We start from the raw sequence: 20,158 nt of genomic DNA, 5'->3' as shown, positions 1-20,158 counted from the left end.
CTGCACAGAGGCAGGTTCATGGAAAGGCCACTCAAGACACCTAGCCCTCTCCAGGCATTCTCAGTCGATGGATGCTCTGCCCAGGTGCTGCGCTCACGGGACTGCACTGGCAAGTCCCGCTCCCTGCCCCCCACCAATGGCGACTCATTCCATAGCTCATCCCCGGCTCTCCACAGGTGAGTTTGTCTATAGCAAAGCTGCACAGCTTTGGACCTCCTGCAGGGGCTGAACTACCACCACCCCTGACTTTCAGCCACTGTGGCTGGGGATGATGGGAGTCAGAGTCCAAAAACAGCTGGGAGGGCCAAAATTGTGCATGAGGATGGATCCTCCTTGTGATGAGGAACACTGGGTGCCCAGTGTTCTTAGTTCTGAGAAGAGTATCTCCCCAGGTACAGCATTTGTCTCTGCAAACCAATGCTGTATTTATGGCTAAGAAGTGTGTCAGCATGGAGGGAAGGGCTTGGCCATTGTGGCTGCTGGGGATGATGGGAGTTGTAGTCTAACAACATCTGGGGATCCATGTTTGACAACCCCTGTTCTACGGTATACACCGTTATATAATGCCTGAAGAGAGCTTCTGTGTTTAAAGATTATGTACCTAGCATAAATTCCTTTACAAAGAGCAAACTTTTATTTCCGTATACACCTTTTCTACCTGAGCATCTGGATTTTGTAGTGGTTTGCTCCCCACCCCCTGCATCTTTCCTGGTTGCTATGAATAATGGCTTGGATTATCTAAAAGCAGAACCAATGGTGTTGGACCTACTGTACTTAGGCATAAAGAAATGACTTTAAGGGCACAATTACAGAGGATCAAGTTGCAATTAGAGTTAAAAATACTTTCCCAACAGATGATGTGTAAGTACATCATCTTTAAATTTACATCGTTAAATAAAAGCCCTTCGTTTTAAAATAAGACCAATGACCTTAGGTTGTTAATGTAACTGGCAGCCTGGCTACTATTATGCTCACTCACTACAGTCTTCTGGTTCACATACAATGTTCTTTGCACCGTGAGCAAAACAATTATGTGATAAGCAAGTCACTTGGTCACAGGGTGGATCCATATTTTTGGTGGTCCATTTCAACAGATGTAAGACTGTTGATAGTCACACCTGGTAAGCTTCAGCATATCTGAACAAGTATTAACTGGTTGTGTGAACTGGTGTAAAAACACATATCTTAAAATGAAAGCAGGCACCATATATAGGAAGCATGTTTCTTCCAGACTTTCTGATTCTAATCTGCCTTCTAAGCCCATTCAACAGAAAGGTCAACTTACTGTTGACTTTAATACTGTTGCATGCTGTAGCACGCCCACTGATGGTTCCACTCCTTTGCCCTCCTAAGAGCATCAGCATGGCTCAGCATTTGATAGGGAATGCAGTAAAGGTTCCACAGGCCACGTTGGGGACCTCCAGGCTTTACTTATTTTTAAGTAATTAATTTATTTAGAAATTTTTTTAGGCCACCTTCTATTAAAAGCAACATAAAACAATAACAATAATGTAAATAAGACATGCAAAATAAAACCAACAACAGATTGAAATAACACTAAAACTAAAAACAATTATATCTAAAAGAGCTGGTATGATAAAAAGGTCTTCACCCAGGGTCAGCCTCAGGTTCCAGGGGCCATTGGCAAATTACCCTCTACAGGCCTTAGCTGGGCTCTGAAAGAGATTCTCTGCCACCACCACACAATGGGCACAGAGATGGTCTCAGGGATCACTAGTGGGCCCTTCTGAGGGTCCTGGGCCCTCAACAGGTGTCCAACAATGCTGGCCTGAGGCTGGCCATGTCTTCACCTGGCACCTAAAGGACAATAAAGATGCTGGGTGAGCTTCCCTGGGAAGAAAATTCCACAAGTGGGGCACTACAGCTGAGATGGCCTCTCCCCAGTTTCATGTTCCTCAGTTCTGAAGGTAGGGGCACAGGGAAGAAGACCTCCAAAGACAACCTCACAGGTGGGGCTATGTACAGAGATGAGACTGTGAGGAGCAGGTACTCCTAACGTTGGGCACCCTGGGAAAAGACTATAGAAATATGCAAATTGTTGTGAAAACACTGTTTACAAAGCAGATGGTAAACCTGGGACTGCTATTTATGCTGGGTTGTTTTCTTAGACTTCAATCTTAACATCTTAGTTGGATTGTATGACTTTTTGAGACAGAGATAATAAACTTGCTGTAATCTGGCCTGAGCCCAATGGATAGGGTAGGGTATAAACAGTGTAACCTTTTTGAAAGCCACTTTGAATATAGTCTCAGGATAGTCAGACTGAGCAATTGATGGAAAAAGAGGGAGAGGTTTTGCTGTCTAAGTGGCAAAGAAGTATAAAGAGGGCTGGTTTGGATAATACGTCTCTCCACTCATGCTATTAAGAAGCAGGTCGTGGCAAGAGAACATCCAACATCCTGATGTATTCCCCTGACATCTCAACATCCTTCTTGCATATTCCTTTTAAACTACTATTTGGACCATGTAAGTAGAAACAGTCCTGGTGAGCTACTCTCCCCACACAAGAAAGGAATGTGCCAGAAGGACATCAGGATGTTAGGGAAAGATGTCAGGATGAGTGTGTTCTGAGCACATCCCTTTCTTTAATTGCGTGGGCTGGTTGAAGGGAGAACGTATCATTTGACCTGGCCCATAAGACTGCTCAAATGACATTAGGGTACTGTAAAATAGCAATAGCCGTGACCAGCAATCCCTTTGGTAATGGAACGAGAAGGCTGGAATGGAAACAGATTGGCCAACACAGGACAGGAACATCCCTCCTCTTCCTTTCCTGAGATCAGGTACATGAATCAGGGACAGAAGGAGCTGTGTAAATATGAGCTCTTGACTGACAATGGAAGGAGGGAATTTACTGTTCTGCAATCCTTTTCCATCATCCCTTCACTCCCTCCTGACTTCCTGTCCTTTACATGTGTGAGTTCCACATGGGCTCCACATGTGCGAGTTCTGTGAACTACATAGGGAAGGGAGATATGGATCATGGGTGGTCCTTTCATGAGGCAAAGTGGGATGGTCGCCTTAGGCGGAAGATGGTCGCCTAAGGCGGGTGCCAGCAGAAGGCAAGATGCTCTCTCCCCCTGCCATCAGAGCAGCTCTTTGGGACAGATGTCTCCCTTACAAGCTCTACAAGGAGGTACACAGTGGCTATCCTTCTCTCCTCCCTGTCCCCCATGCCACTTTCAAAGCTTGCAAGGGCCCATTTGGGAAGGGAGCTAGTCCCCATCAGGGGCATGGAGCAAGGCACAATTTGGCATCTTACCTCTGGTTCCGCAATGCCTTGGGCTGCCCCTGATGATATTATTATTATTATTATTATTATTATTATTATTATTATTATTATTATTATTATATCCCGCTCTTCCTCCAAGGAGCCCAGAGCAGTGTACTACATAATTAAGTTTCTCTTTCACAACAACCCTGTGAAGTAGGTTAGGCTGAGAGAGAAGTGACTGGCCCAAAGTCACCCAGCTAGTTTCATGGCTGAATGGGGATCTGAACTTGGGTCTCCCCGGTCCTAGTCCAGCACTCTAACCACTACACCACGCTGGCTCCTGAAACTGTAACTCCTGAAATTGTAATTGGCTCCTGAAATTGCATTGTAACTCTAACAAATATCCATGCTTCTCAGATAAGCAATAAAGAGGTGCCAAATTACACAAGATTTTCACAAATGGTGTTTAATACAAAATATCTGAATATAAATATTATTTTGTTTGATGTTATATTACATTGGTTTCTGGCTTACAGCATGTAGCCCAGGAAATCGCCTAGGAATGTCAAAATTTAATTTTGCACTGATGCGTTGCCTTGATTATATCAACACGAAGACAGTCTCGTTCATTTGTCCAAAGAGTGCCCATTATGGACCACATGCTTTGCACAGCTGTTGCTAAGTTAGAAACACTAGGATTACATAGGGCCCTATTTTGAAAAGAATTGGCATGCAGACAGATCGCAAGAAGTAATTGTTCCACTCTGGTCAGAACTCACTTGGAATACTGGCTGATATCCTGCCTAAATAACTCAACTGAAGGCCCACAGAAATCAATAGTCCTTTAGATTAACTCTTGAGTAGTACTATTAAACTTAGTCGGGACGTTGGCCACTGTGTACGGTTCTGGGCCCCACCATTTAAGACGTGTGTTGAAAAACTGGATTGGGTTCTGAGGATGGTGACAAAAATGTTGTGGGATCTGGAAATCAAGTCCTGTTAGGAATGGTTGAAGGAGCTGGTTACATTTAGCCTGGAGAAGAGAAGACGAAGGGGAGACAGGATAGCCATCCTCAAATATCTGTAAGGCTTTCACAAAGAAGAAGCAGACCTGTTCTCTGTTGTTCCAGAAGTCAGGACTAGTGTCAATGGGTTGAAATTACAAGGAGGCAGATACAGGCTAGACACGAGGAAGAATTTCCTAGCTGCAAGAGCTTTTTGAAAGTGGAGCAGTCTAGCTGGTGGGTTCTCCACTGGAGACTTTCAAACAAAGTAAACACCCACCTATTAGGGATGCTGTAGCAGCTATCTGCACTGAGCAGGGGGTTGGACAAAAAAAGACCCCCAACGTCCCTTCCAAATCTAAAATTCTATGATTCACATTTTTTGACATAGTAGCCTTCACCACCAACAGTATTAATTATGTTGGGCATCACTCTTTCACTTTGTTTTTTTGTCTGCTTTCCAGTAGGCTTATGAGATCACCCAGCATTCCGTGTGTCCGTATATCCGTGTGTGTCCCCCTCATCAGCTTCACAGTGCCTGGACCAATATGAACCAAATTGGGTACAGTTGTAGGGACACATAGGGGCATCTCAACACTGTAGTTTGTGATGATGTCATACACCCTGATCCAAGATGGCAGACACGTAAACACTTGAGGAGCAAGTGGGCTAACTTGTGAACTGCCTAACCAATTTGAACCAAATTTGCTACAGCTGTAGCGGCACATGCAGAAACCTCAATGACATTGTTTGTGATGATGTCATCTACCCCAATCCAAGATGGTGGATGTGTGAATGTTTGAGGCGCCAGTGGGCTAACTTGTGGACTGTCTAAACGATTTGAATCAAATTAGGTACAGTTGTAGTGAGTGACACACAGGGACACCTCAATGGCTGTCATGGCTCAAACCTCTGAGTCAGAAGAGTCAGAGGAGGAATGGGAGGACTCAGTTGGGAGTGCAGGCTCAGAGGCATAGCAGCAGGATTTGGCTGGGAGAACAGACTCTGGAGCTGGGCTGGAACGGCAGAATACAGAGGAGTCTGGGCAGCTGGCAGATATGAGGGCTCAAGAGGCTGATCAGGAGGAAGCTGGAATTTCACCTGTGTTAAGAAGGTGTCTCAAGAGAAAGGCTCAGTGGGAGACATGCAGGTGCAAGATATCACAGGAGAGGAAACAGAAGTGCTGAGTCAGGAAAGCCTGATTGGCTGCTGGTTATCTTGAGCCCTATATTAAACAGACTGTTATTGGCACAGATTGCTGTTAGCAACTTTTGCTTACCGCAGACTGTGTTCATACTTAGAATTCTTCAACCTTTTGTGTTCTAGCCTGCCCTTGTTCTGTTCATTCCTTGCTCTGTTGTCCTTGTTCTGTTCATTCCTTGCTCTGTTGTCCTTTGTTCTGTTCATTCCTTGCTCTGTTTTTTTTTTTCAGTTATTACTCAGTTATCGTAGAGGGTGGTACCTAGTTTAGTTCAAGGGACTTTATTTTGTTTATGACTATTTTTCTTCGGGAGTCCTTTTCGCTTTCATTCGTGCAGCTTTGCTGCTACTCTTATTTCCAGACTTTCTGTTTAACTTACATAAGTAGATCTGAAGGGGTTGTAAATCCTGTCAGATTAGCCGAACCAAGAGATTTACGACAATGGCATAGTTTGTGATGATGTCATCCACCCCATTCAAGATGGCGGACGTGTAAACTTTTTAGGCGCAGTTGGGCTAACTTGTGAACTGCTTAACCGATTTGAACCAAATTTGCTACAGCTTTAGGGATGCATAGGGATGCCCCAATAGTGTAGTTTGTGATGATGTCAACCACCCTGATCCAAGATGGCAGATATGTGAACATTTGAGGTGCAAGTATATTAACTTGTGGACTGCCTAACTAATTTGAAGCAAATGAGGTACAGTTGCAGTGAGTGACACACAGGGATACCTCAATGGCATATTTTGTGATGATGTCACCCACCCCGATCCAAGATGGCGGACATGTGAACATTTGAGGCGCAAGAGATCTAACTTATGGACCTCAGTTTGAACCTAATTTAGTCTAGTTGTAGAGATAGTGAAAGGAAAGTAGGCAGATTAGTTCTTACCAGAACAATTTGTATTTATTTACATCTACATCCTCCTCTTCCACCAAGGAGCCCAGAGCAGTGTACATGGTTATCCTCACAACAACTCTGTGAGAAACGTTAGGCTGAGAGAGAAGTGATTGGCCCAGAGTCACCCAGTGAGTTTCATGGCCGAGTGGGGATTTGAATGTGGGTCTCCCCAGTTGTAGTCAAACACTCTAACCCCTACTAACTGAGCAAAGAGACATGTTTTAAAGTGGTGATTTTCTAATATTTATCAGAAGGAGAGCAACTGACCCTATCCAACCCCAGCACAACATCTCTCCAATGGCTGTTGCTAGTATCTGACTTATGTTTCTATTTAGAATGTGAGCCCTTTGGAGACAGGGGACCATTTTATTTATGTATTATTATGTATTATTTATTTTTCTATGTAAACCGCTTTGAGAAATTTGGTTGAAGAGCAGTATATAAATATTCATAGTAGTAGTAGTGGTAACCACCATACCATGCTGGCTCTTTTTAGAGAGGCAAACCATGAAAGCCACCCCTCCCTTAACACATTTGTTGCATTTCTGATATTGCCAAGAAGTGACTGGTGCTATGAAATTAAGACGTACAGAAGGCAAGTGAGGTGTGAGAGGAGGCAAGTGAGGTGTGATGTGGAAGGGTGCTTGCTGGTGTTCTTTCTTTTTGATTAGGCTTGGGTTGCAGTGATGATCCCCTATGATTGGTTAGATAGCTTTTTGAAATTATTAGAAAAATGCATAGAGAATATCGTTAGTGGCATTAACAAATCCATCACCCAAATCTAAGTGTTTCTTTAGAATGCTTTATTGTTACATGCAACTGCAAACAATACTGGGCAATATGGCACGGTATTGTAAAGGGAACAGGGATTTTACAGAAAAATATATATGGACAGAAGCAGAAAACAAGAAGCGAAAACTAACTGAACTAATAGCTAGGAGTGGTAGGTTAGAGTTCTACCTGCTGGCTGGAGGGGATGTTCATCTTCCAGACTTCTCTATATTCAATTAATTCCACTCACATGCCATTGCTATTCCAACAAATATACTAACCACAACAGCTATATGGAGACTATATTCAGTGGTGGTAGCACTGTGAATACCAAATAAAAGGGTTGAGTGACTCAGGAAAGCTGTTGACTGGCCAGTCACTGTTGCAAATAGGATGCTAGACCAGATGACCTCTTGGTCTGATCCAACAGGGCTTTTTTAAATATTCTTGAATTCATAACCTTCAGGAAAGGGATTGGTCTGGGCAATGCTTTTCAGTTCATGCTCTTCTGTCATGTGACACATCCAGGGATTGTGTTGGCAATCTCTTTGTGATCCATTGGTTCCCAAATGGAGCAGCATGGGGCACAAGCCAAGGCTATTTAGAAGCTTAATTCTAAATATCCCAGCTTTAGAGGAGGGAATTACATAGCACAAAAGGTGTAGTGTTAGCAGAGATGGGCAATGTCTACCTAGATAGCATCAGATTGGTTCAGAAATAGCTTGACATGTTTTTACAGGTCGATCCAAATCTGTTCCCCCAGCCAACATTCTGCTCCCCCAAATACATCCCCTTTTGCTATAAAGAAAGCGTTTAAAGGGAAGAGGGAATTGGAGATCAAGGAGCTGGGTGGGGTGAGCTGGGAATTCTTATGTGGCTCAGATTTTTGTCCACCCCAGAAAAGAATTTGGGGGCTTGTGATGTTCACCCCTTTGTTGAAACAAGCATTACGAGCCTCTGAGGCTCTTCTTCTTTTTCTAGGACTGATCCTAGTGAGCTGGCATTTCTAATCATTACGAAACAAGAAATGAAAGAATAATGAAAGTAACACAGAGAAATGAAACAACCTACATGCCCCAGATGATAACTGTACATCAGTATGTGTGTGTTAAAATCATTTATGACAACAACAACGGGGGCATTTAAAAAATAACTTTAAAAAAAAGAATTTTCTGATGTGTAGAGAAAGGCAGTGGAGAATCTTATAATCTCATAGTCAGAACTTTTAACAAAATAGGCTCACCCTGTTTACCCTAAAGCTTAAAAAAGATGCAGTTCCGTAATTTCCATAAGAATAGAAACTGTACAGAGCCCTCTTTGCAAATAATTCTAACAAAAAGGCCACTTTGACATCTGGAAAGAGGGAAACAGACTGAAACAAGAAGTTGCACTGTGTGTCCTTCTGGTTTGTCCAAAATAGTAAGATCTTTGTATCTGCAGCTTAAACAAGAACATTGAACAGCGGAAGGACAAAGGAGGCACAGCAAGCCAGAAACACGTGTGATGTGTTCATTAAAAGGCAAATAGTTGTATTCTAACTGTCCTGATACACATTTGAAGAAATATTCTTTTTTAAAATTAAACTTCAACTGAAAAATAGACAATTTAATATAATCAAGAAAATAAAGGAAACACACACACACTTGCAAAGGAAATCTTAATCATTAATGTAATATACGAATATTGTATACTTCCCCACAAAAACACAGACACACCTTCTTTTCAGGAATCCTCCTGTAAGTGAATTAGCTTTCCACTGGCTCAGCTGTTCTGATGTCAAAAATGGAGAGTTTTCACAATGGAGGGAAGTAAGAAGTGGGGTCCCCCAGGGATCTGTACTGGGACCGATGCCTTTTAATTTATTCATAAACGATCTAGAAGCAGGGGTAAGCAGCGATGTGGCCAAATTTGCAGATGATACCAAACTCTCCCGGGTAGTGAAATCCAAAATGGATTGTGAGCAGCTCCAAAAGGATCTCTCCAAACTGGGGGAGTGGGTGACAAAATGGCAAATGTGGTTCAATGTTAGCAAGTGTAAAGTGATGCACATTGGGACGAAAAACCCCAACTTCAAGTATATGCTGATGGGATCTGAGCTGTCGGTGACGGACCAGGAGAGAGATCTTGGGGTTGTGGTGGACAGCTCGTTGAAAGTGTCGACTCAATGTGCGGCAGCTGTGAAAAAGGCAAATTCCATGCTAGGGATCATTAGAAAGGGGATTGAAAATAAAACGGCTAACATTATAATGCCCTTATACAAAACTATGGTGTGACCACACTTGGAGTACTGTGTACAATTCTGATCACCACATCTTAAAAAGGATATTGTTGAACTGGAGAAGGTACAGAAGAGGGCAACCAAGATGATCAGGGGCCTAGAGCACCTTTCTTACGAGGCAAGACTACAACACCTGGGGCTTTTTAGTTTAGAAAAAAGATGACTGCAGGGAGACATGATAGAGGTCTATAAAATCATGCATGGTGTGGAGAAAGTGGAGAGAGAGAAATTCTTCTCCCTCTCACACAACACTTGAACCAGGGGTCACTCCATGAAATTGATTGCCAGGAGGTCTAGGACCAACAAACGGAAGTACTTTTTCACACAACGCGTGATCCACTTGTGGAACTCTCTGCCACAGGATGTGGTGACAGCCAACAACCTGGATGGCTTTAAGAGGCGTTTGGATGACTTCATGGAGGAGAGGTCTATCAATGGCCACTAGTCGGAGTGCTGTGGGCCACCTCCAGCCTCAAAGGCAGGATGCCTCTGAGTACTAGTTGCAGGGGAGAAATGGTAGGTGAGAGGGCATGCCCTCAACTCCTGTCTGTGGCTTCCAGCGGCATCTAGTGGGCCACTGTGCGAAACAGGATGCTGGACTAGATGGGCCTTGGGCCTGATCCAGCAGGGCTGTTCTTATGTTCTTATTGCAGGTGTACATCATAGTTCAAAAAACACATTAAAAAAAAAACAACTAGTTTCCTGCCCTAGGGGGACTCATACTTGATCAGAAACATCTGCATTACAAAGGGTAGTAGACAAGTTCAACAACATTGTTTCCCCCACCGCCAGGTCCAGGGTGAGATCATCATTACATAAATGAGGCCAGCAATGAGCTTCTTGAAAGAAATAGTACACAAAGATGACTTACATATTTTCCCTGCTCCGGGACAGAGATCAAATAATGCCTAACAAACTATAGCTTAGTGGTAGAACATCTGCTCTGCATGGAGAAGGTCCCAGGTTCACTCCCTGGCAAATCCATGTGGGCCTGGGAAAGACTTGGTCTTGTGGTAGTAAGCATGACTTGTCCCCTTAGGTAAGCAGGGTCCGTCCTGGTTGCATATGAATGGGAGACTTGATGTGTGAGCACTGTACGATATTCCTCTCATGGGATGGAGCTGCTGTGGGAAGAACATCTAGGTTCTAAGTTCCCTCCCTGGATTCTCCAAGATATGGCTGAGATAGATTCCTGCCTGCAACCTTGGAGAAGCCACTGCCAGTCTGTGAAGACAATACTGCGCTAGGTGGACCAATGGTCTGACTCAGTATATGGCAGCTTCCTATGTTCCTAAGCCTTGGGAACAGCTGCCAGTCAATGTAGACAATACTGAGGTAGATGGACTAATGGTTCGACTCAGTAGAAGGCATCTGTCTATGCTCCTATGATGTTCATCAAGATTTTGAGCAGGACTTTGGTCACAGAATATCATCAGTTTCATACCATTATCTCTCTATAAAAAGACAGTTCCCAGTATTCTGTCAAAGTCTAGCGTGACCAAGAGTCAGAACTGAGTGCAAGACTTTGTAAATAGGAGCAAGTTAGATTATGAATGACTGCTGTAACTAGGGACAGGGAATCTTTCTTTCTTAATGTAAGTTTTTTGTACAAGCTGCCATTTGGTGACGGGCTCTGCCTCCCCAAGCCACTATTCCATGCTGGTAGCTCCCAAGACTCTGGCAAAAATGAAGTAGCTCCGAGCCTTGCGGTAAAGGATTCTGGGGCATATTTTAGGGGGCACTCATGCAAGTTTGTTGGAATTGGCCATTACCTCCTGTGCACTGAGAATGCAACTGAGGACATATTCCAGACTTCACTGCAGCTGTGCATTAAAGGAGATGATCAGTAGTGGCAAGCATCTTTCAGGGGACTTGCTGCTATTAATGATTTTCTCATTGAGGAGCCCCTGAGAGGCTTCCAAGGAATTCTGGGGCCTTCTGGACACAATTTGAAAAGTTCAAGTAGTTAACTTCTTCATGGCTGTAACAAGAATAAGCTGATTCTGACTGAACAAGAATAGGAGTACCCAGGGGTGTAGGAAGGTTGGCGGTGTTCCCCCCTTGACTGCTACCTTTGTGCCCTGTGCTGCTGCCTACCTCTGGGAGAGGGCAACATTTCCACGTTCTGATGTTGGCCACACTCCTTACGCTGGCGTCAGAAGCTCGTTGATGCAGGGGATGTAGCCAGCATCAGACCATCAAACTCTTGACCCTCTCCCAGTTGGTGAGAATGTCCTTTGCTGTATGGGTACTTCTTTTCTCTCCCTTGCTCTGAACAAGCAAGAGAAAGGAAGCACCTAACTGGTGAAGGGGACGCTTGCTGGCTGGAAGAGGGGCAGGCGATGGGCAACGTGTGCATGCCCCGATGCCGGACACACCCTCTGTGTCGATATACTTCTGACGCCAGCACAAGGGGCATGGCCAGCATCAAAACATGGAAGCGCCATGCTTGTCACCCTCTCCCAGCTGGCAAGTGGTTGGTTTGCCACCTGGGGGTTCTGGGGTGTGTGTGTGTGTGGGGGGGGGCTCCTGCAGGGACATTTGTGTCCCGCACCCCCTTCAATGGTGGTCACACCACTGAGAATACACTGTGAACGTAAGTGGTACTCAGAAGTACCAGAAATTTGTAATAGAGTACCCCAAACGTTTGAAAAATGCTCAAATGAGTACCGTCTGGGTTCACCTTGCTAGACTGGCCTCTCCTCCTGCCAGCCTCCTCCGCTGTGGCTCCTGCTGCCCTCACCACCGCTACCTTGCTGCCACTTGTCAGTGGTTCTCCGGGCCACTCCAAAGCAGAAAAGGCCCAATTCTTGTCTGCAGACAAGAACGGGAGCTTTCCCGTTCTGAGCAGCTGGAGAGCTGCATGATCGGCAAGGGCAGCAGGGCGGGAGGAGCTGCTCATGGTGAGTGAAGGGTCCCGCCCCTGAAGTGGCTGAGGAGGAAAAGGAGGATCTAGCCAGAGGTCTGATATCTGGGAGTGCTGAACCATTTCATCCCGCAGGTACTCACTTGAGAACCTAGTCTTAAAAATTATGTCAACCTCTGCCTAGGAACCAATCTAACTGATATTTCAGCTTCTTAATTCTGAAGTCATTTTAATCAAGACTGCGATGTTTATGCTGCTCTTTGGGGTTTGTTTGTTTTTACTGTATTCTTAGTGGGTGGTTTTTTCTTTTTAATCAGTTGCACGTTTATTGTATTTTGTTGTTTATTTTCTTATCCTAATGGGTTTGAGCAACAGTTTCTCATCAAGGGACTATATGTAAAGTAATCAGAATAAAACGTAGCAATTAGAATTCTATAACAAAGTGAATTTATCTGAAAACAAAACTACAGATTCCAGAACCACAGAACGAAACAATAACAATGGCTGACATCCAGACTAAATTACTCCTGAGTAGTCCTATTGATATTAAATAGTCCTTTAGACCAAGGTTTCTTAACCTTGGGGGCCCCCAGATGTTGTTGGACTACAACTCCCAGAATCCCCAGACAAGGCCTCACAGGGTCATTGTAAGAATTAACATAACAATGTACACTCCTCTGGGCTCCTTGGAGGAAGAGCAGGATAAAAATGTAGAAATAAAAAATAAATAAACAAGAGCAGAACTTATACAAACATGGAATTGAAGGACATAATGTTGCTTCCAAGACCATACTGTGGGTATCAGAATTTACTATTAACTGTCTTAAATATTTTGTTTTTATTGGAGCTCTGTTTACACACTGTGCCCCCATGTGTCTATCTACCCTCCTTAGTGCTATCACTGGCCTTGATCCAGAGGTACATATGTCAAGAAGATGTGTGCTCCCTGAACACTGCTGTACATGCACATGGATGATGTTCTTAAGGCAACTGTTTAGCATTGCACATATGGCTCCCAATTCAGTGTTAAGAACCACATGCACAGCTCAAAGTGATGGATGCAATGCTCTCTTCTCTCTGGGAACCACCTGTTTAGTACATGGATTGTTAGATGAGGGAGAATGTCAGTGTTAGATTTGCATAAGGCTAAGATTCTGAAACTTGAGTTCCCAGATATTGCTGGATTACAATTCCTGTCATCCCCAGGTACCACAAGCAAGTCTGTGGGGAGTCCCAAGGATGATGGGAGTTGTAGTCAAGGATGATGGGAGTTGTAGTCCAATGATATCTGGAAACACGAGTTGGAGAATCCCTGTATTGGGTGTGTGTGTGGGGGGGCTTTCATAATGTAAAGCATGGACAGTCGACCCAAAGCACAGGTGCTTCAGACAGTACAGGCCACAGAGTTTGTGACAGACCTGGACAGAACCAGGCAGGCCTGCACAGCCAGCTGCCTTCTTGGCAATGGGCTACTGGCCACTATCTGGCTCCACAGGCCACTTCAGGATGATGTGGCAGGTTTGCAGGTGAATGGGGGCTTTTAGAGAGTTGTGGTCAGAAATTTAGGATGCATTATTAAAACAGCAGCTACTGCTTGCAGATGGACAAACACAGCCAGAAGGCGAAAGATTTGCAAAATACACACTAGAACATATCTACACTTTTCTACTAGAATTCTGCAGGGTTATTCTGTGCAGCAGCAAAGTCCGGGGTGGGTGGGCAGGGCTGGTTTGAATAAAAGCATTATTATTTAACTGACTTGATGGCACAACTTTATTTATTTCCAGCAATATGGGGTGTGTATGTGTGTGTGTGTGTTGTTGTTGTTTTACCTCCACAGTATTTATTCTCAGTGTCTGGCCAAGAACACATTTTCATCCCCCACAGGCCAATGCTTCAAGTAAAATATATATTGGTTTGTATTTGATCGATGCTTAAATGAATTCAGATAGATAGTAGATGAAATAATATATATGACATTATTTCCCCCCCTTCTCAAATAGTATTTGCTAAAACTAGGATCGCACCCAGATTTATTCACTTGCGACCATTTTGCAAGTTAGCAGCTGCAATGAAGCCACCTAGGAGAAATATGCGCTCTTGAGCTTGGCAAGGCTCCATATCCCTGTGGCTGCCCATTGCAGACGACAAAAGGCGCATTCCTCTCACCCCAGCCGGCTGGCTCCCTCCTGCCCCCTTTGCCTCTACCTGTCTTCTCCAATTTGACAAGGAAGTCCTCAATCAAATAGCCCCACTCCAGGTCGCCGCTGAACCTTATAGCGTTGCATGTCGGGCTTTGTAGTTTCCTACCCCCTGGAGTCTTAGAGTGCACGAGGCAAGGCAGGCAGCGACTTCTCCCTTCTCCCTAGGGTGCGCTTTCTTTCACACGGTACACTGGTCGTGTCTGCAGAGGGCGTGGCCGAGGAGCCAAGCGACTGGGCATTGTGGCATGGCCTGACTGAGCAAAGACTACACTTCCCAGCGTGCACTGGGAAGGAGGCTACCCCCGCTTTCTTGCTGCAGGTTGATCGTCTTGGTTGCAGATGAGCGAAAGAGAAAATAGTGGAGGGAGAAAGAGGGAAGGAAGGAAAGAAGGGGGTGGAGAAAAGGAGGGAGGAGGAGAAGGAGAAGCACCCCCTGGCAGGCGAATTATGCATGCACTAAGCGAGGTCTGAGAGAATGGCTGTGGAAGGTAAGAGCTGCGGTTCTCCTGCCTTTTCCTTTGGCAAAGCCAGGGGCGCCCCCTGCTCCTGCTGGCGATCCACCCTCCTCCTGCACCCACCTCCATTCCTCCTCCTTGGCACTCTCCTGAGGGGCAGGCACAGAGCAGCTGATGGCCGCGGGAGGGTGGGGAGGAACAAGGAAACGGCCACCTTGCGTTGCCTTTGCAAAAGGCACAGGGCTCCGGGTGGGCTTGGCAGAGGCGCATATGAATGAATGGGATGATCATGCGGAAGGATACGGACTATTTGGGACTGGGCCAGAGACAGGGACCACCACTGCATGCAAGAAAGGCTATCATACCAGTTGAGCCTGCCCACCTGAGCCTGGCTGGAGCTTTTTGGTATTACCAATTCCCAGCCAGCTTCTCCTTCTCCAGAAAGCTTGTAAGCCTACCTCTTTATTAAGCAAGGCTGCTCTTTTGTTAAAGAAAGCTCCATCCACTCCGCTGCATGGTTTTTCAAATATGTGTTAAATGATGTCCTATTTTTCCTTATTTGTCCACCCTCTCCTCCCAAAGGGTTAATGATTTAACTTCGGACCCTCTGTATTTTTCTGTACCATTTCTACAGTGCTTTGCAGTCTCCAAAGAACTCTGTCATTCTTATTTTACTCATCTGCCTTCACTGGAGGTCCTGAACCCCTTTTTAATGCTAGGACTCAGCTTAGTCCTAGGATGTATAACATTAAAAAACAAAAGTGCTGTTGAGAATGTGCAGAGTGCCCTTTCAGGGTAGCGAGTGTGGCTTCCCAACAGGCCTGATTTCTAGGATCTCATAAAAATGAATCACAGTTCACATAGGTACATGAGATGGGCTACTTTGATTAGACACTTGTTCAAGGCTACTTCCTGAGGGCTTTTTCACATGTTTCTAGTTTGTGAGGTTAAAGGAAGAATTAGTTTTGTGTGCTAACTATAATGTTCTGTGAAGGCGGCCTGAAATTTGTGAAGTGCGTTATAACGGTGGCCTTCACACTGTGTTTTTGGAGAACCCTGGGGTTCATCAAAGAGAAGATCAGTAATGGTGAACAAGCACCTTAAAAGACATCTTATACTACGAATACTTCCCACTACTTATGCTTCCTAGAAATATACAAATGCAGGGAGTGGCAGGTGTATTTCAGGTTACACTCTTGGTTCGCACAAGAGCACTGTGTGGCCCAGCGGTTAGGTCAGAATACTGTTCTGTGTGCACTGAGAGTTTGACCTAGTGTATTTCCCAGAAACCTCTGCAACTTGGAGGACTTCCATGGCAGTTGTTCAGAGGTTCCCCACGAGGCTGGCCAGCCAATAAGGGTTCCTTCAAGGGAGATATATCCCTGGGTTAGAGTGACACCGTTTTATTTTTCTGGTCATGATAAAGGGAGGACAAAAATAAAACTGGATATGTTAAACCTAGTGAGTCTCAAACTTTTCAAACTTGGATAGGAAGTAATTCTAAAATCACTATACGTCTCATCTCGCCCCCATTCCATGATAACTAACCTTTTGTTGGGCAAATATGCAAAAATCCTTGCACACAGTTGTCCGCATTCCACTGCTGCATGTAAGAATGTATGGATTTATAAATTTTACACACACACACACACACACACACACACACACACACACACACACATATATTTTAGCAGAGTAGTTCCTCTTTACTTTCTTGACTTCTTGGCTGCTGAATTGGCTGCTGAAACCCTGTTGGTTCTGTCCTTGTCCCCCAAGTTCTCAGCCTTCCGTTGCAAAGAAACTTTTTTAAAAAACCTGTTTTGTAAAGACCTGGCATTCTAATTTTGGATTTCTTTTTTTCCTGTAGCTCCCTTGAAGAAAAGTAAAATGAACTTTCTTTGGCCCAAAGTGGCAAAACCATAATCTTTAATTTTTTAAAAACAAATTCACCAGGGTTCTCCATTTTTGCTCACCATGGAGACTGGGCCACCACTTTTTTAAGCGTGTGAGAGCAAACATATTTCCCCCCCAACTTTGAAGCTGCAGAGGGGGGAGCGGGGATTGGTTATGCAGTTATGCTGTGCTTCAGTCTTCCCTCTAACAGAAAATCCCAGATGTTCTTGAGATGTTCTCCCAGTATCCTCAGCCAAAGTCCACTGCAACTAGAGATTCTGGGAGCTGTAGTCAGCAACATCTGGGATTCCCTCTTACAAGGAACATTGCTGTTCCTTGCTACCCCCTTCCAATTCTAAGGCTTGGAGGAAGATTGGGGGTGGTTTTTCATTGTTGAGTTTGTGGGGCAAACCGAACACCCTCAAGCACAGAACTAAAAAGCCTTATCCAGCTGTTGAGACTTAGTTGGCTACTGCATTGCGGATGCACTTTGTAAAAACAGTGGATGTCCACACCCACTTCTTTCTGGCTTCAAGTTTGAGAGGAGGGTTAGGAATGATCCTCTGCCCTCTCTCCTGGGTAGGGGATAAGGTGATTGTCCCTGATGGTATGCTGCATTTCGGAATCACATGGTGAGGTCAGGTGTAAGACCCCAACCCTTCAGAAGGGGGCAGGATCCTGGCTACAACAAATATTTGTTTGGCCACCAGGCAAAAGTTGTTGACCTGTGAATATCATGCTTGCTATAAAGTTTGAGGCAGCTAAAAATACTGATCCAAAGAACTACTTTCCAGATCCAAAGAACTATTTTAGGTACTCCCCGTGGCTTGGCCATACCCACTGGATTTCTTGATTTTGTTTTTCTTTGAACAGCAGATCCTCATGCCAGAGCCAGTGTGGCCTAGTGGTTAGAATGCTGGACTCAGGCTGGGTTCAGATCCCCACTTAGCCATGGTTAAGCTCAGTGGGTGATTTTTGGATCAATCACATTCTCACAGGGTTATTGTGAAGGATGGGGGAAGAAGAACTTGTGTGTTGCTCTGTCCTCCTTGGAGAAAGGGTGGAATATAATAAATAATCACCACCCATTATTATCATTGTTTATTATAACAAACAAAAATTTCTTAATTTTAAAAAATAGCTTGTTATGTAGTATTGGGGGTGGGGTGGGGGCAAAAAACACAATCCCCATGTTTCGTTTGGCATATGGAATGTGTTTTGTGGTTCTTTGGATCATGGCCTATGAAAACAAGGAAACTACAGAATTAAAATGACAGCTAGATTAAAAAATACATACAAACAAAGCAGTATTTTGCAAAAGTCAGTTTAATTACATAAGCATGTGTGAAACATTTCCTTCTTGGAGCTGGTATTTATGTTCATTCTGTAAGATACAGAGGGCTTAAAAGACTCATTTATGGAGACTTGTATATGGAGCAGTGCCCCGCCTAGCGCCGTTTGGATGAGGCGGTATATAAATGTAATAATAAATAAATATAAAAATGTAATAATAAGTTAAAGCCTATCTTTAAAAAGTGGGCTTTTATGCTAAAATAGGTGGTACAAAGAAGAGAATGCGTGTATGTATGGAAAAGAACTGCATGTGCATGTTTTCATTTTAGGTGTTTCCACTGCTGAAGAGACCACCTCCTTTAACCTCAAAATAATGGCTTATCTCTTCTGCAGTGGGGATTGCCTCAGTGCAGACAGCAAGTGTGTGTATGTCTGTGTTTCTTCTTTTTTAACTACCACAGATACAGCCATAAATAATTGTAAACCGGCCTGAGCCATTTTGGAAGGGTGGTATATAAATCTATCAATCAATTAATCAATCAAATAAATAAATAAATAAATAAATACATACATACATACATAAATCAGTCAGTAAAATCCAGCAGAACTGTAAAACAACAATTCAGAACTAGCTATGTAATGTACTGGAAAGTTATCAAAGCTGGAGTTAGGTGGGCTTCTCTGAGCAAGGCATTCCAAATGGAGGGTGCAACAACAGAGAAACTGGTCTCACTGGTCACTGTCCGCCTATTGTGAGGCGGGCCTTGATGATGAACGCAAAATCTGAGTAGGGTCATGATACATATCGCTTAATTGTTAAATTAGCTTATTAATTACCCACCACTTGATGCCTTGCAGCTGAAGGTGTAAACAAACTTCATAGACAAGTATTATTATTTGTGAGGATATGTTGAGTTTTGACTATGGTTGTTGATCTGTGAAGACTTGTTCAGGCATACAAATCACTGTTTGAGTAATCGGGGGTTAAACCTGCATGTGTGGACTATGCCCTTGCAGTCAAGTCAATGTGTGTAGGATTGCGATGAAAAAAGTAATACCCCTGTACTGTTTTCACACTTAGAGTTGCTCTGGTCTCCTCCCTTCTCTGGCTAAGAATTGGCTGCTTGCCTATTCTGCCTGGGGGAAGCATTAGTCCTGAACCTGTCCCTTATTTTGTATATTCTGGTTGTTTGAATCAGCATGGAGATAACTTTCTATGCCCAACACCAACTGGAAATAGTTCAGGATGCATGAAAAACTCTTGGCAGTCAAGTGTGGCCTTGTTGTTGCAAGGTAATGTTTGTGGAACAACATAAGATATCACATAGAATAGAGCAAGGCCTCCCAAACTTGGGTTTCCAGTTGTTGAGTAGTGATGGGTCCGGACCGGTCCGGAGGCCATTGTAAAGGCCTCCGGACTGTCCAGACTGGTTCGGACATGGCTGGTCCGGTCCGGGTGGAGGGGGTCCCTTTAAGGGCGGGGAGGGTTTACTTACCCCTCCTGCCACTTTGCCCCCCCCAGCGCCCGTAGTTACTGTAGAAATTGGGGCGGCAGGATACCTCCCCGCCGCCCCTTCTGCCTCCTCCTCATTGCAAAAGGCTGTGACAAGCCTTCTGCGCACGCGGTGTGCGAGCTTCATGTCTCCCCGACGCGACGGGTAGACCGGGCCTCCGACGGGCGCTAGTACGGTTGTGTAGATATGTTTGTTAGATCCGTATTTCCTCAACATCAAGGGATGTGGACTTTCCTATGTTCTTGGCCTCTGCTCTGGTTTTGGGCGTTTTGGGGGGGGGTTGCTGCTCTTGTGTGTGCCTTTATTTATTTTATTGTTAGTGTTGGCTTCCGGGTGATTTGGCGGGCGGGGGGTGTCGGACTTGACCACTGCTTCTGTTTGCGGCTCTGTGTATTTTTCTTTGTTGTGCTTATTGCAACTTTTTGTTTTGGACTTTTGTGCTTAGTGCAACCTTTTGTTTTGGACTTTCGGGCTGGTCCCTCCCCCGCTGTCTCTGCTTTTCCCTCGGCCGGTCCGGTCCCACCCTCGTTCTCTCTCCCCTCC

The 20,158-nt window shown here is 44.6% G+C and overlaps 1 protein-coding gene across 4 annotated transcripts in view; it reads left to right on the top strand.

Moving 5' to 3' along the window:
- Positions 1–14,759: 14,759 nt before the first annotated feature.
- SAMD12 (sterile alpha motif domain containing 12) overlaps positions 14,760–20,158 on the top strand; it is a 312,509-nt gene continuing 307,110 nt past the window's right edge. The window contains exon 1 of one of the 4 annotated variants that reach the window (XR_008307108.1): positions 14,760–14,948. Coding sequence is in view for 2 of the 4 variants with exons in the window: in XM_053249869.1 (XP_053105844.1) it covers positions 14,936–14,948 (13 nt within the window). In the remaining 2 variants the exon portion in view is untranslated. The remainder of the gene's footprint in view (positions 14,949–20,158) is intronic. The other 3 variants (XR_008307107.1, XM_053249869.1, XM_053249868.1) reach the window with 3 other exon arrangements.

The sequence above is a fragment of the Hemicordylus capensis genome, chromosome 4 (genome assembly GCF_027244095.1).
Source record: "Hemicordylus capensis ecotype Gifberg chromosome 4, rHemCap1.1.pri, whole genome shotgun sequence".
Taxonomy (NCBI): domain Eukaryota; kingdom Metazoa; phylum Chordata; class Lepidosauria; order Squamata; family Cordylidae; genus Hemicordylus; species Hemicordylus capensis.
Note: the sequence above shows the minus strand (reverse complement) of the source record. Positions and strands in the feature narration are given on the sequence as shown.